The 15,457-nt window shown below is 37.6% G+C and overlaps 1 protein-coding gene across 4 annotated transcripts in view; it reads left to right on the top strand.

Annotated features, from left to right (window-relative positions):
- Nucleotides 1-14,830, top strand: part of FNBP1L (formin binding protein 1 like) — a 107,203-nt gene extending 92,373 nt beyond the window's left edge. For 3 of the 4 annotated variants that reach the window (XM_045199430.2, XM_024565319.4, XM_045199429.2), the window contains 5 exons: nt 1,998-2,107; nt 7,321-7,453; nt 7,831-7,925; nt 9,804-9,952; nt 11,178-14,830. In XM_045199430.2, the coding sequence (XP_045055365.1) occupies nt 1,998-2,107; nt 7,321-7,453; nt 7,831-7,925; nt 9,804-9,952; nt 11,178-11,356 (666 nt within the window). In that variant the 3' untranslated portion in view covers nt 11,357-14,830. The remainder of the gene's footprint in view (nt 1-1,997; nt 2,108-7,320; nt 7,454-7,830; nt 7,926-9,803; nt 9,953-11,177) is intronic. The other variant, XM_024565320.3, reaches the window with a different exon arrangement.
- Nucleotides 14,831-15,457: the final 627 nt, after the last annotated feature.

Below are 15,457 nucleotides of genomic sequence, written 5' to 3' on the forward strand. Positions count from 1 at the left end.
CCTTGTAGGGAGGACGGTTTGTTAAATACAACACAGGACTTCTTTACATCCATAGGAAATGGAGTAGAGTTCCTTTCACATCCTATAAAAGAACAGGTTATAATGTCAAAATGGGATACTTGACATGCAAGTGCCTAGGTATCTACTGTTAATAAACTTGAGAACAAGTTTTCATTAGGGATAAGTGGAAATTTGGTAGATTTACTTACAGGTGGCTTTTATTTTATTATAGTACTACCAAATAAACCACATTGGAATAAATTTCTTCATTTTGTTTTCCAAAATTTTAAGAAATATTAAAAATATATAAATTAGAAAGTCATATTTTTGGCACATATATAATAGTTTTTAAAACCTGTGGCATAAATTAAATTACAACTGACAAGTTATATTGCTGATTGACCACTGCATTTCTGGATAGGAAGTTTTGCGTTTATTCATGTAGGTCAAATTCTCAGGTATGGTGACTGGTAGATTAAAGAACAAAACCCACTTAGACCAGATGTCCTACTTTTTAGGCAAGCTTGTTAAGTGTCCATAATGTGCAGACCATTTGGGAAAATTATAGAGATTCTGTTACAATGTATATTTGATCATGGCTTATCCTAAAAGTGAATTTTTTCATTTTTAAAAGTAAGGGAAGCATTCTTATATGCAGTGAAATGAAGCCGTTTAACTCATGTTATAGGTATAAGTGGCCCAAAGAGCAAGTATGCATTTATTTTGGGAGCTCACTTCAGCAACACTTTAAAAATTGAACTTGTGTATTCTTAAAATCATTTTAAAAAGAAAAAAGAAGAATGAGATAGGTGTTATCAGCCTTGGGAATGTATAAAAACTATGTAAATATGGGTTTATATGAAATAGAATCAATAGTTGTCAATATTGTTTGTTGTATAATCTCTACTAAAATAACTAAAGTAACAGTGACATGATTAACATTTAAGAGGCGAAAGACATTATTTGAATCAGAAATTTACATCTAAATACTAGCACTTTTTCTTAAATGACATAGTTGTTTTAATATTAAAGCATTAACAAATTTTCGAGCATACTTCCAAAAGAAGGATTATGTCTCTCTTTGGATGATATCATTCTTTTAGGAACAACAGAGGTGTATTGTTTGGTTGTATGAAAAGCTAATTGAAACCAGAATCCTTATTGGAATATAATTTCTGTTTATATTTTCACTTAGTGAATCTTTTGTTTTTTAATGATCAAGTATGTTTTGGTTCTAAAGAATAGAGTGGTTTAATAATGTATTAATTCAAAGACTATATGCAATATTAACATTTCATTAATTAGATTATCTTTATGAGGTAATTTGCTTACTTAATTCAGTTATCTACACTTCATAGCTTCAGTCTGAGCATTTGTAATATTCTGGCTGGAAATGTGGTGATATGCCATATGTAAAACTGTAATTTAAATGTATAGGTGAGAAATGTTACGTGTTTCCATTTTGTTGTTGTTGCTGTAAGAAGATCCGTATGTACTTAATGTAACCCTACCAAGACCTGGAAATAATGTGATACTGGTCATTACCAATTATCTGTATCAGGTGTTATTTTTACCATTCTATGTCACGCTTTTTATAAACTGCCTGGAATTTGAGCCCTTTGTGAATATACAGGGTCCAGCACAAATAGTGTCCCTTTATTAAAAAGTCTTTTATTACAAAATCATAAGCATGTGATTCTGCAACATAATAGTATCATACTCAAGCATACCATACGATATTTTAGGTGAAGTGTTCAAATGAAAACTATAAACTAATAAACCCATATTATTGCCCTACCAACTATACTCAAGCAGGCATTTCTTCTGCCGGACCCTGTAGTTGTTTTAATTAACCACACATCTATGTAGATTTCTTTTTCTTAAAAGAGGTTGTTTGGGGCTAACTTAAAATTGACATTCTTACTTTATAGCGAATATATATAAAAGATCAAATTTCATGAAAATGTATTTTATACTGATGTAGACTTTCTTTTCAGGGCCCAGCACTAGAAGATTTCAGTCATCTGCCACCAGAACAGAGACGTAAAAAACTACAGCAGCGCATCGATGAACTTAACAGAGAACTACAGAAAGAATCAGACCAAAAGTATTTTTCCATTAAGTTCTCTTTACCATTATTATTCCATTCCGGGTCTGCTTTGGATGATGTGTTTAAATATCACGTATAAAAAGTTTAAGGATCATGCGTCCTAATCAAAATATTTTTGAGGGGAAAATACATTCCTAAATTTTGTAAAATTTTATTGTTGCCATGTCACAAGTAAAAATGAGACATCAGAGTTTCTTAGATTGCATATTACTTATTGGAGCTAACAGTATATATTTATACCTTCCAAAAATTTACAAAATCACGTGATGACTTATTTTTTTTTGTTGTTTTTTTTTGTTTTTTTTTTTGTTTTTAATATATTTATTGATTATGCTATTACAGTTGTCCCATTTCCCCCCCCACTCCACCCCATCCTGCCCACCCCCCTCCCTCCCACATTCCCCCCCCATAGTTCATGTCCATGGGTCATACTTATAAGTTCTTTGGCTTCTACATTTCCTACACTATTTTTACCCTCCCCCTGTCTATTTTCCACCTATCATCTATGCTACTTATTCTCTGTACCTTTACCCCCCTCTCCCCCTCCCACTCCCTTATTGACAACCCTCATGTTCTAGTTGTTTGCCTAGTTTGCTCTCGTTTTTGTTTTATGTGTGGTCGTTAATAACTGTGAGTTTGGTGTCATTTTTACTGTTCCTATTTTTGATCTTTTTCTTAGGTAACTCCCTTTAATATTTCATATAATAAGGGCTTGGTGATGATGAACCTCTTCAACTTGACCTTATCTGAGAAGCACTTTATCCTCCCTTCCATTCTAAATGATAGCTTTGCTGGATATAGTAATCTTGGACGTAGGTCCTTGCGTTTAATCTTGGGTAATGTAATTATGATGTGTCTTGTTGTGTTCCTCCTTGGGTCCAGCTTCTTTGGGACTCTCTGAGCTTCCTGGACTTCCCGGAAGTCTATTTCCTTTGCCAGATCGGGGAAGTTCTCCATTATTTGTTCAAATAAGTTTTCAATTTTTTGTTCTTCCTCTTCTCCTTCTGGCACCCCTATAATTCGGATGTTGGAACGTTTCAAGGTGTCCTGGAGGTTCCTGAGCCTCTCCTCATTTTTCCAAGTTCTTGTTTCTTCATTCTTTTCTGGTCGAATGTTTGTTTCTTCCTTCTGGTCCATAGCATTGATTTGAGTCCCAGTTTCCTTCTCATCACTATTGGTTCCCTGTACATTTTCCTTTGTTTCTGTTAGCATAGGCTTCATTTTTTCATCTGTTTTTCGAATAGATTCAACCAAGTCTGTGAGCATATTGATAACCAGTGCTTTGAACTGTGCATCCGATAGGTTGGCTATCTCTTCGTCGCTTAGTTGTATTTTTTCTGGAGCTTTGAAGTGTTCTGTCATTTGGGCCATTTTTTTTGTTTGTTTGTCTTGGCGCGTCTGTTACTTTAAGGGGCGGAGCCTTAGGTGTTCACCGGGGCGGGGTAATGCTGGTCGCTGCGCTGTGATGCTGTACGTGGGGGTGGGGCCGAGAGGGAGCAATGGCGCCCGCTTCACTCTCCTCCGGATTTCAGTCTTTCACTCCGCTACCCACAATCAAACTGGGCCCCTCTGGTGCTGGTTCCCGAGTAAGTGGGCCTGTGCACACTCCAGGCCCCTGTGGGTCTCTCCAACAACCCCTCCTGTGAGGCTGGGAGTCTCTCCTGCCGCCCCAACCCCCAGGGGCGCTTTCAATCAGAGGTTTGAGGCTTTATTTCCCCGAGCTGGAGCCCTGGGTTGCGCAGCGGTCTGCTTCTCTGCCCGCTGTTCGTCCGGTTTATCTGTGGGCGAATGTGGTGCCGCAATGTGCTACCCGCCACTCTGCCTGCCCCACTCTCCGCCACTCTGAGTCAGGCCCTCTGGGTTTATCTGTGCAAATGTGGGACCGCAGGGTCTGCTAGTGCTCGGACTGCCTGCGCCATTTGTCCCACACTCCGCCAGTCTCAGTCCCGCCACAGCCACGCGAGTCCTCTCCACCCCAGTGCCGTCTCCGCCCCTCCTACCAGTCTGGATGAATGATTATTTTCTGTTTCCTTGGTGTTGGTCCCCCTTGCTGTTCGATTCTATGTCAGTTCTGGTTGTGCGAGGAGGCGCAGTGTGTCTACCTACGCCGCCATCTTGGTTCTCTCCACGTGATGACTTATTATCAAGAGTACTTTCACCAGTGCTAACCACTTCTTATACTTGTATAAATTTCATTTTGCTTTGCTATGTAAATTGAGTTCAATAGAAACCTGAAGGTACACTTTACTTCATTTGGAACAAAATATGTTGGCAAACAGTGCTTGATTACTTACACTTCAAATTCATTCACTCAAAGGTTTATTCAATTTTATAAAAATATTCCTATAGTTCAGTTTTGCTTTAATGAACATAGAGAGTTTTGATGAATAAAGGGTTATTACAATGATTTGGTGACTGTGTTTTATACTGAAAATAAAATTGGAGCTTAAGTTCTGGAGTGAGTGATTAAAGAGATTGTGAAGAATTGTACATCACATGTGATTGGATGCTTAATCGTAAATTAAATACGGCATTACAGTAGATTCTCATTATTTGTGGCATTTAGGCTCTATAAAGGCACTGAACACTGAGTTAGTGGATACCAATATGGAAAACACGGAGCTCCAGTTATTAGCCTCTGGTCACAACATTTTTATCAACTGATCTATACACACCCTTGTTTTATATGCGTTTCTGTTTGAAGACACGTTATTTAATATATATTATTATTTAATATATATTATTGATTCACTAACTTTGAACTCAGGGCTAACAGCACGGTAGCTCATGCCTGAACAAAGTTTATATAACATGTATTTTCTCTGTAAGGCACCTCACAGCCTTCTTGCTCTTAAGAACACTAGATAGCACTTCGGCACTACTATTATGGGCTGTCTGAAACAGAAAAATCACCAATGATGAGCACAAAACGGACACTTGTTTAGAATATCAGAGCAGAAACAAGAAGTTAGAGCATCTCCTCCTTTGACCTCAGCTGAGAATGTGCACATGCATCAAATAACTCAAATTCTTCTCCACTGTCATGTCTAATGACTATGAAAGTGCCATGAGTCCTTTTGAGTTACAAATAAATTTTAGCAAATGTGCAATTCGCAAATATGGAATCTGCAAATGAGAATCAATTGTATTAGTAAAACTTTTAATTGAGGTATATTTGACATACGCATCGTTGTTTCATATATCCAGCATGACTCTCCTTGTACATGCTACAAAAGGATCACCACAGTAAGTCTATTTAATGTCTGTCACTGTCCATACTAACAGAAAAATTTTTTTCTCATGAGTATCTACTGTCTTAGCAACTTTCAAATATATGGTATAGTATTAACTATACGCACCATGCTATACATTATATCCATATGAAATAATTTTTAAATATTAAAATATTACTAGAGGAACATGTAAATGGTCTCTGGAAAATTATAACATATAATGTAATATTTAGGGCTTCCTATATGTAATAGCCCGCCAGGACTGCAGAAGATATAAAAATGAAGAAAGCATAGTTCCTGATCTTAACAAACTCACATTTTAGTTGGGAAAGATAAGACTCAAGCTATTCAATTTCTATACCAGCTGGAATATGACAGCTGCTAATAGAGATTTAAAGTTCTGGGGGAACCAAAGGAAAAAATAATGAATTCTTACTGGGATAATTAACAAAAACTTGGGAGATTTTGGGGGAAGAGGAAGGGTGGTATGTAGGAACTAATGTTTATTGGGGGATCATTATGTGTTAGGAAGTGAGTCCTGCATTTTACATGGAGCATGTCATTGAATTCCTGAAAATAGCCCTTTGTAGTTGTTCCTGTTCCATAGATGGGGAAATTGAGTATCCCATTCATAGTGTGTCTAAGATGAGGTAGCTGGTAAACGTCAGAGTCGGCGTCCACACGAGCGGTCTGCTTCCAGAACCCTGGAATTAGACCTTGGTGGGAGAGTAGGGTTTCGTCAGGTAGACAAGAAATCAGACAGCGAGCAGGGAGTAAGCATTTAAGGAAGAGGGGAAAACAAGAATAAAAACACAGAAATGTGAATGTTTTTGCATGGCCTGGAATTAGCTAGGTCAGGGAGACTTGATTAGAAATTGTGTGGCGTGTAATAGCAGAAGATGAGGCTAAAAAGGTATAGGATGAATTATATAAAGTCTTAAATGCTTTTTTGTAGAATTCTGTAGGTATTGGAGAGTCACCAAAAGTTGTTGAGAGAGTGGGTGATACTGTCGCCTTTATATTTCAAAGAAAGATAATTGGAAACTTTATGAGGAGTAGATTGTATAGCAAGACATTGGCAGCAGGAAGACCAATTAGAGGACTTTATAATATTCCAGGTGAGAGATGTTGAGGGAACTAGTTGTATTTGGAATTAAATCTAGAACTTAGGAGAGAATGACTAAAGATATATATTTGAGCATCATCTGAAGATAGGTGATATTAAAGCAGTAAGTCAATTAAATCTTAATAAAACTGGAAAAACAAAACAAGATCATTCTGAAGAAGGAGTATAAGATTCGGTGAGAAGAAACCTGTGTCATTCTGTGTAAGACGCACTTAAAGGATGAACAGAGGAAGAGAAGGAGCCAGAGAGGATTATGAGACAGAAGGGGTGAGGAGGAACAAAAAGAAAATGATCCTCCAGGAGATCAAGAAGGAAAAGAGGATTAAGAAGTGTAAGTCAATAATGTCTGATGTTAGAGTCCAGGAGAGCTGATTGAGTCAAAACTGAATTGAGAGGTAGGAGGGCAAGTTAAAGATGCATTTCTATTTCTAGCATAGTTGGGTGGGAGGACAGTGATGCTGTGAACTAAGAAAAGGTGGAATAATGTGTCTCGGGATCATGAGTTTGATATGGGATATGATGAATTTAAGAATATTGAGGAATATTTCCCAGCCTTTGATTAAACATACTTTATATATATTGTGTGCGTGTGTTTTCTCATTCAGGAAGCAAGAACTGAGAAATTAAATCTCTTTTGTTTTTGATATTTCAAATGATTTAAAGAACTGTCTACATAAATTACAAACTCTATATACTTTGTCAGATTATCTTTAATCGGGTAATTTTTAACTAAAAGAGATGTGAATCTTTCAGATTAGGCTGCATGTGAGTCCCCAGAAGTACATGGAATTTGTTTATGTGGGAACATACAGAGTGACTATTTAATGTTATGGCTTCCTTTTTGTTTCCAGAGAGGCACTCAACAAAATGAAAGATGTATATGAGAAAAATCCACAAATGGGGGACCCAGGGAGTTTGCAGCCTAAATTAGCAGAGACCATGAATAATATTGACCGCCTGAGAATGGAGATCCACAAGAATGAGGTAGGGTTGTTATCTAGAAGTTGTCTGAGATAAATTCATTTGTATAAGCTCCATTATCATAGATTGGTTTTTGCTAGAATTATCTTCAAATATTTATTTAATTTTAGGGTTCATGATCTGAAAGTAAGGTGTCATATGGTATCTAATGTTCAGTCCTTTGTTAAAGGTTTTTTAAATTTAAAACAATATATAAAACTGAACATTTAAACTATTTTTTTATTAGCCATAAAGTAGATCATTGACCAAATTGGAATAAAGATTTCCCTTCTCTAAGAATTACATAATCATCAAAACTGAAAGCACAATTTAAATGTAGAATATTTTATGAGCTTTTAAAAGTGCTTATTAAGCTCAGTTTTACCTATTCTTTCCCTAAGGCGTGGCTCTCTGAAGTTGAAGGCAAAACAGGTGGGAGAGGAGACAGAAGACATAGCAGTGACATAAACCACCTTGTAACGCAGGGGCGAGAAAGGTCATTTTTTGTATTTTGTATCTTCTTTTCCCCCAAACTTTGCTCACTTTTTTTTCTGAACTTCATATAATTTTTTTTTCTTCCTCTCTCATCTAAAAGTTTGGCTTTTAATAACATTAGTCTTTTGAACCTAAACAATTTTCTGTTTCTTTACAGTAGCTGTAGGTGAGGTATGAAATTTCAGATCGCTGCTCAGCACTAGTTCGTCACGCATGTAGAAATAGAGGTAGGAACGTAGACAAGCCTTGGAGCTGCAGTGTGGACGCACGGGCTCCTTAGGCCCAGGAAGGTTCCCTTAAAGTAGACGGAATCCTGTAGCTAATGCCAAGGAAAAAGTTAACTCATCTCGCTCAAAGTTTTGTTAAGAAACAAATGTATATTGTTAGTTTGGACCAAAGCTAAGAGGCATTTTGCTAAGTTTCCACACCATTTGTTGCATTTCCCTCTTTGTAATATATATATATATATATATATATATCTTTTTCTTTTTTATAATAAAGTGCAACAAATTAGACTTCACCTTAGAGAAGAACTTGAGAAATCTTGGTTTACTCCTTAAAAATACACAATAATTTGAGCAAGTTCATTTTTGATGTTCTCTGTTTCCTCAGATTAAAAAAAAAAAGATTAAAATACTCCTCATACAGGATTATTAGCAATAAATGAAGTAATGTACATAAAACACCTAATAGTAAAATACCCAGTAGGGGTATGTTCTTAACAAATATTACTTCCTTTTCTCCATTATCATTTTCTGAAAGAGTATACATCTTCAGTATATCAAGAGATATCCCAAAATACACTGGGTTTTGTTAAAACCTAGGTTTTAATAATGCAGTCTATTTGGCTTGTGTTATTTAAGAACATATCTTCTAGGCATACAGAAAATGCTGCTAATCGAATCATGTAGATTTCCCCATTATTAAAATCGTACTTAATCATTTGATTCGTCAACAAATTATTAACATTTTTCTCTCTTGATTTAAAACCTTTTAAAGAAAATATTGCCTTCGGATTACCTACTTTTTGGGATTTTCTAAGTTACTAATTTAGGAGATAACATAATAAATTGGAAATTAACTTTACTAGGAGTCTTTTGGCTTTTAGTGACAGAAGGAAATATTCTGCCCATACTGGCTTAAACTAAAAGGAGGTACTATTAGCTGACTTCAGGGAGAGCTTAATCTAGGAGTTCAGATGATATATCTCAGGACTCAGTTTCTCTCCACCTCACGGTCTGCCTTCCACTGTATTGGCTTCAGTTTAATGCCTCATAGGGTAATCTTTCAAAGCATTAGACTCCTATTTCTCCAGGTTCAAGTCAAGTGGAAAAGGAAGGGAGCTTCTCTTTCAACAGTTCCAAGGAAAGGTGTCTGTGCATCTCTTACATCTGATTGGGTTACAGGCCCACTTGTGAACTCTTCACTCTGACCATATGAGTGCTGTGCTAAGACAGGCCCTTGGGAGCCAGGACCGAACAATTCCACCCGAAACCTGTTAACCAAACGTGGATCTGGGTGGGTCCCGTAAGGAATTTTAGGGTCCTCTTGACAAAAGAGGGAGCTATGAATCCAAGATGATGAAGAACAAGGATCCAGTACATCTTTATAATTTCTCTGGACCTGGTGATAGTGAGACATCGTCATTAACACAATGCTATGTTTCTAGAACATTGTAGTCTTTTAAATTTTAAATTTTAGAAAATTTAAGAAGCAACAAACACACACACGTAGCCAGAGTTAAGAAAACAAAGGTTTAGTATGGAGCTATAATAATTAATACTTAATTCTCTGAATTGATCCTGAGATCAACTTGTAGATAATACAAAAAATTCCTGCGTTTGTGATACCTGATCAGAAATAATTTTCTGTTCTGTAGTCCCGAGGGAAGCTACACGGATGATGCAAACCAGGAGGTTCGCGGGCCGCCTGAACAGCATGGCCACCACAATGAGTTCGATGATGAATTTGAAGATGATGACCCCTTGCCTGCTATTGGACACTGCAAAGCTATTTACCCTTTCGATGGTATGCTTTTTCTAATATATATGATAAAATCGATTCCTTAAAGCCTACATACAAGAGCTGTGTACTTTAGTGTCCTCAGCTTAATAATACTTTGTCAGATAATTATATGCCTGGTTCATTCGTGTGGATGTTTTTATTCAACTGTTTTACAAATACAGACATTTACCTTCCATACATGAACGTGAAAGGAAATTATCTGTGTCATCAGCATTCTAATACAGAATTTCCCCCAGAGGTCTTACTAGTGCTACATGTACTCGTTAAAGTTGAAGCAGTGTGAGCGTGTAGCGCAACCCAGGAAGTAGAAGGCTGGTGGATGTCACTTCAGGCTTTTCCTTGTAACTTGCTAACAGTGAGAGACGGGCACAGGGCCGATGGCATACCTGAGTCTCCACCACTACATCCCGACTCTGTAGGCCACGTTTTCAGGTGAGAGAAGGAGAGAATATGGTGGCTTGTGAGTCTGCCGTATTTTCCTCTGTGATCGCTGGATGACAGACCGTGTGAGGGGAGGAAGTCACAGTGGTCCTCTCCTGCAGATTTTTAGCTACCCTTCCCTCTCTTCTGGCAAAAGGACTGTGAAAAATCTTCAGATCACAGAGGAGCACAGTAACACCTTTACAAATAAGTTGTAAAATGGTATGCGATTTAAGGCACTGTCCATTGTATTGGTTTTAAAATCGAGTAAAGTCTTCAGTTACTTCTCATTCTGAGAAAACAATATTAAATAAGATCTTGCTATAATGTAATCTAGAGAACAGGGAAGGATCACCAAAGTTGAGCCCGAGTTTTTTCTCTGCTCTCTTCAGCCTACATTTTCCCACCCTGTCTCTGTTGTGTTACTGTGTTCCTGATACACATCTCATGAATTTTCTTCATAACAACACCACTCAAGTTTGGGAAAAAAGTTGAAGTAGTGAGATAGGAGTTAGAGTACCCTTGCAAATCATACAGTATCATTGTGGCTTACACGTCATCTGTTCCATGGGGGCGATATTAATGCCAGCCTCACAGGGTTATTGTGCAGTTCAGATGAGACAGTGTGTAAGGAAGTGTTGGGTAGACTACAAAGTATCAAAGAGATGTTCCTAATGAGAGTCAGTGGGCCTCGGTACATGGAAATCTAGTAGGGTTTCATCATGGTGTTTTGTCAATTGTATTTGTAACTTATTTGAAATTATTACTGTGCTTAAATTATGCTTGTACTGTGAAAACTCTTATCCAGGACACAATGAAGGTACTCTGGCAATGAAAGAAGGTGAAGTCCTGTACATTATTGAGGAGGACAAAGGTGATGGATGGACAAGAGCTCGGAGACAGAATGGCGAAGAAGGCTACGTTCCTACATCGTACATAGATGTGACTCTAGAGAAAAACAGTAAAGGTGCAGTAACTTACATCTAAACTAAGCAGGCAGCTTTGTGATATGTATGACTAGGAATGATAACTTACAATGAAACCACATTCAACGGGTGGGAAAACATAAGAAAACCTAAAGGCATCCAAGATTTACTGTTCACTGTGTGAGCTGAATGTAGGCTCGATCTTAAAGATGTGAATATTACCACAAGAAACTCTTCTCGTTGGCGCTTTACCATTTGAGTGATGTTGGTGTGAAGCTTAATTGGTGCCTTTTGCTTTATGTCCTGCTTGAGTCTGTGTGAAGGATTTGTGTTTTTCTGCCTTAAAAATCATAGAATTTGACCTTGGGCAGGAATCCATAAATAAAAGCTCCCCCCAACGCACGCACGTACACACTTGACTTCAGAAAACCCAGTGACTGTAGTGAATTCAAATAAGTAAAACTGCTCTGAAGTGCTGTGGAAAGCTAACTCCCAAATGAGCGGTTTGGTATAGGAGTTCGAATTTAGCTATAGTCTCCAAGAAGACAAGTAATAATAGTTGGCTAACTGGATGAAATAAGAATATAACCATTTTCATTTTCCTCTTTATTCTTAACTTTGATTTTCTAAAAGAAGAGAATAACTACTTAGCACAAAATCTATCATAGTAGTAGGTGAATCAAGAGACCTACAAAGTAACCTGGTCTAGCTCTTCGGTGAATAAAATGGCTTTCTTTTGAGACCTGAAAATATTTTCAGGCTTACTAGTAATTTTCAGTAATGTACAAGCTTCCTTCCAAATTAATCCAATGCTTGTATTTTTTATTTGGAAAATGCCTTTGGGGAAGGAATATCGCTTTAGTGGTTATTTAGCATTTAGCAGTGATAGTAGGAAAATAGACTTCAAATGAGCTAAGGTAGAGAGGAAATCTTGAATGGTGATGTACTGGCACATCTTACTTTGAAAAGAAAAACAGCTTTTTCGACTGGGTTGGAGGAAGATATCTGTACCACCATTTAGAGCATTTCCTCATGTTAGCCTAATCATCAATTATTAGGATAGATTCTTTTTTCCAATTAAGTGAGGAAGCAGCTACGAGACTGGTCATTAATTTTGCTCATGTTCCACATTTTTCTGGTGTTTTCAGTAGCTGACTATAAAATGAGCTTAGGGACATTTGGGACAGACACTTGAAACTGAACACCCCTTTTGGTCTTACCAAAGGTCTTCAGTAATTGTTCTTTTCTTTTTCCTCCTGGACTGCAGGTTCCTGAAGAGGGTTTCTGAGGAAATGGGCAAGATGTTGAAGGAGGTTACATGCAGCTGCTTTCGGGGGGAGGGTGTTAGAGTTGTCAGGCTCAGAGAGAGTGAGAGAAGCAAGTTGCATGAGTGCATGCAGACATCGTTATTTTTACTAACTTCATTCGCAGTTCCAGACACTGTTTTAAAAAATCATTGTGAGTCCTTAAATTCCTCATTCACAATTGTTCACGTGAAAGGGGGGGAAAAAGCAACAATGGCTAACATTTTTCCATTTATTTACTGATGTCCATATCAGAAAGAATGCAGAGCTGTCATTAAATGTGTCTTACATGTGGCTGTCCCACCAGGACCATCTCTGTCCCAGCTCTGTTTTAATTGGCTTGTAGATCCATTGTCTGTTAGAGCCCTTGCCATTTGTCAGTGTCTGCCTGCGCCACTTCTGTGTTTGCTTAACATCCTGTCGCATGTGTAGAGTGATTGGGCTAGATTTTTCAGGCATGTTGTTAGAAGCCCTTGTTCTTGTCAAAGCTTTAGTTTTGTCTTACGTTTGTAGTGCGAACCACTTTGTCAGACATCTCCAGCACTAATGTTTCCATCCTAGTGTCTTTGTATGCTGCTATAACTTCTCCACTGCAAAACATTCCAGTTTTGGCATTACGAAGAAATAGTTTGTGAACCTGAAGTATTTATGATAAGAAAAAGAAAACATCTGTGCTCTAGCCTACAGCCCAGTTGAAAGAACTCTTTGAAGCGTCATACATCTTCAGCACCTCAGTCTGGGAAGAATCTATAGTCAGCACTGAAATCCTGGCATAATAAACACAGAAGATAACTCACCACCTCAAGACAAAGGACTGTTGTCAGAAGTCAGCTGCTTCCATTCAAATGCTGCCTTAAACTAGAGTGCCTAAATCTGTTGATTGCCAACACTACCACTACAGTATCCCACAAAGGGCTTGTGTGTCAGCTCAGTGTGACCTCTTTTAACTCTGCGGGGCTGCTGCAGCTGCCGACGTAGCCTCGGTACGTGGCTTTTAGAGCTCTACCATGTTTGATGGTGCATCTTCACATTTACGCATCAAACTAAAGACACGTTCGAGTCCATTTGACTTTACTCAGTGTTTTTATGAGACGTTTTATAGATGCCCCCCCCCATGGTCTTTTAATTTGGGGTTACCATGTTCTCGTTTGATTATTACAGTGATTGTCTGTTTCCAAGTGATGATTTTGTTTGAACGAGATAAAAGTTAGTGAAACTTCGTAATGATTTATGTGCACTTTTACTTGTAAAATGGAACTTTCTGTATGTTTATACTTGTAAATATAATTGTCGTTAGTGCCCTATTGCCCCTGTTGTCCTGCCTCGCATTTGTATTTCTGTTAATGACTTGTACTCTAACTAATTTCTTAGTGGTGTTTAACAGAGAAATGGGTGGGGTGGGGGGGTATTTCTAACAGTGGAAGCTTCATTAATTTGGTTCTTTACTATTTTGAGGGAAGAAAGAGATGTGAAATGGTCTGTGTATTGTTGGATTTTAAGCAATATTTTAGAAGCTGTGTGACTGCTTTAATAACTTTTGCCCAGTGTTATTTGAATTGTACTACCAGTTATACTAAAGTTAAATGACAATTGTGTGAAAGTTAATGCCTTCATAAGATCAAGTCTGCCCTTGTACACAGCTGACATGTAGTGTATTACTTTTGAGGCTAGTAAACTATAAAGTTTAGATTTTGAATCTTGTTACAGGGTTATTTATATAATGTGACATTATTCAATACTGACAGACTACATACAGTAGTTTTAAATCCTAGTGCTATTTGTATTTTAAAGGTTAGCAATGAGGAGGAAATGTGATCTGGCTGTGTTTGTCTTCTGTACAAAGCCTGAAGTGCTTGTGTTTTTTTGGCTAGCAGCCACAGAGGGCAAAGTTTAAGGTTTTCTTGTAAGGACTAACTGTTCTTTTCAAGCTACTGTTTGTTTTTCTAAAAGCAGGATTTGCTTCCGTAGGAGGCAAGTTCCTTCATGTGGAATAGTGCAACCTGTATATGGGTTATTACAATAGGAAGGACATTTGTACTTGCACAGTTTAAATCATTCTTAAATCATTCTTAAATTTTAAATATGTGAATTGTCAAAAAAAAACCTTCAGTTTTTTTCAATAATTTCTACTCTTTGTGCACATGTTGATTTCTTGATGGTAAATGCTTTGTTTAAGATAGTGTTCTCTGGTGAGAATATTTTCATGGAATAAAACAATCTTTTCATGGTCACTTGAGGTATATAGTGTGTTATCTCTTATTGTTATGTAAACTAAAGCTTTTGTTCCTGAATGTGGTAAATTCCCGATACTATAAAGTAGATGGCAAGTTACATAAGTGGAAGCATCTGTTTTGAGCAATCTTTTTTTACTGTGAATATAAGCTGAGTGTAGTGATTTGGATTTTAGGATTTTAAACCCTTTGTTCTCCAGTAGCTGTGTTGCGCAGACTTCCCTTTTGCACCACCTGATCCTCTGCGTCCGTAAGAACTCTCCCTCTACCACGTAGGTGATCTAGCCACACACCGGTCGGCACTCCCTGTGCTTCCACCTGAATTTCTGATCAGTTAGAGGGAGCACCCTTGTCTTCTATTTGTCATAAGTAGTATCGTATCTGTCATTTTAGCAAGTCTTAATTTCAGAGGATTCATCTTTTTAAAAGGGCTTGTATAAGACTCTGAGTAGCTGCTTGATCCTGAACAATGAGGGATTGAGACTGTTGAGATGAAAACGTGGAGATCCATGCCAAGCTGCTGGTGGGGGCGCAACAGAACAGCAGGAAACTGTCAACAAACTAAAGGGCTTTTACTTTCGGAACTAAGATCAGGGAAGTCAAATCCTACTTGTTGGGGAAAGATAA

This window comes from Desmodus rotundus, chromosome 3 (assembly GCF_022682495.2).
Source record: "Desmodus rotundus isolate HL8 chromosome 3, HLdesRot8A.1, whole genome shotgun sequence".
NCBI lineage: Eukaryota > Metazoa > Chordata > Mammalia > Chiroptera > Phyllostomidae > Desmodus > Desmodus rotundus.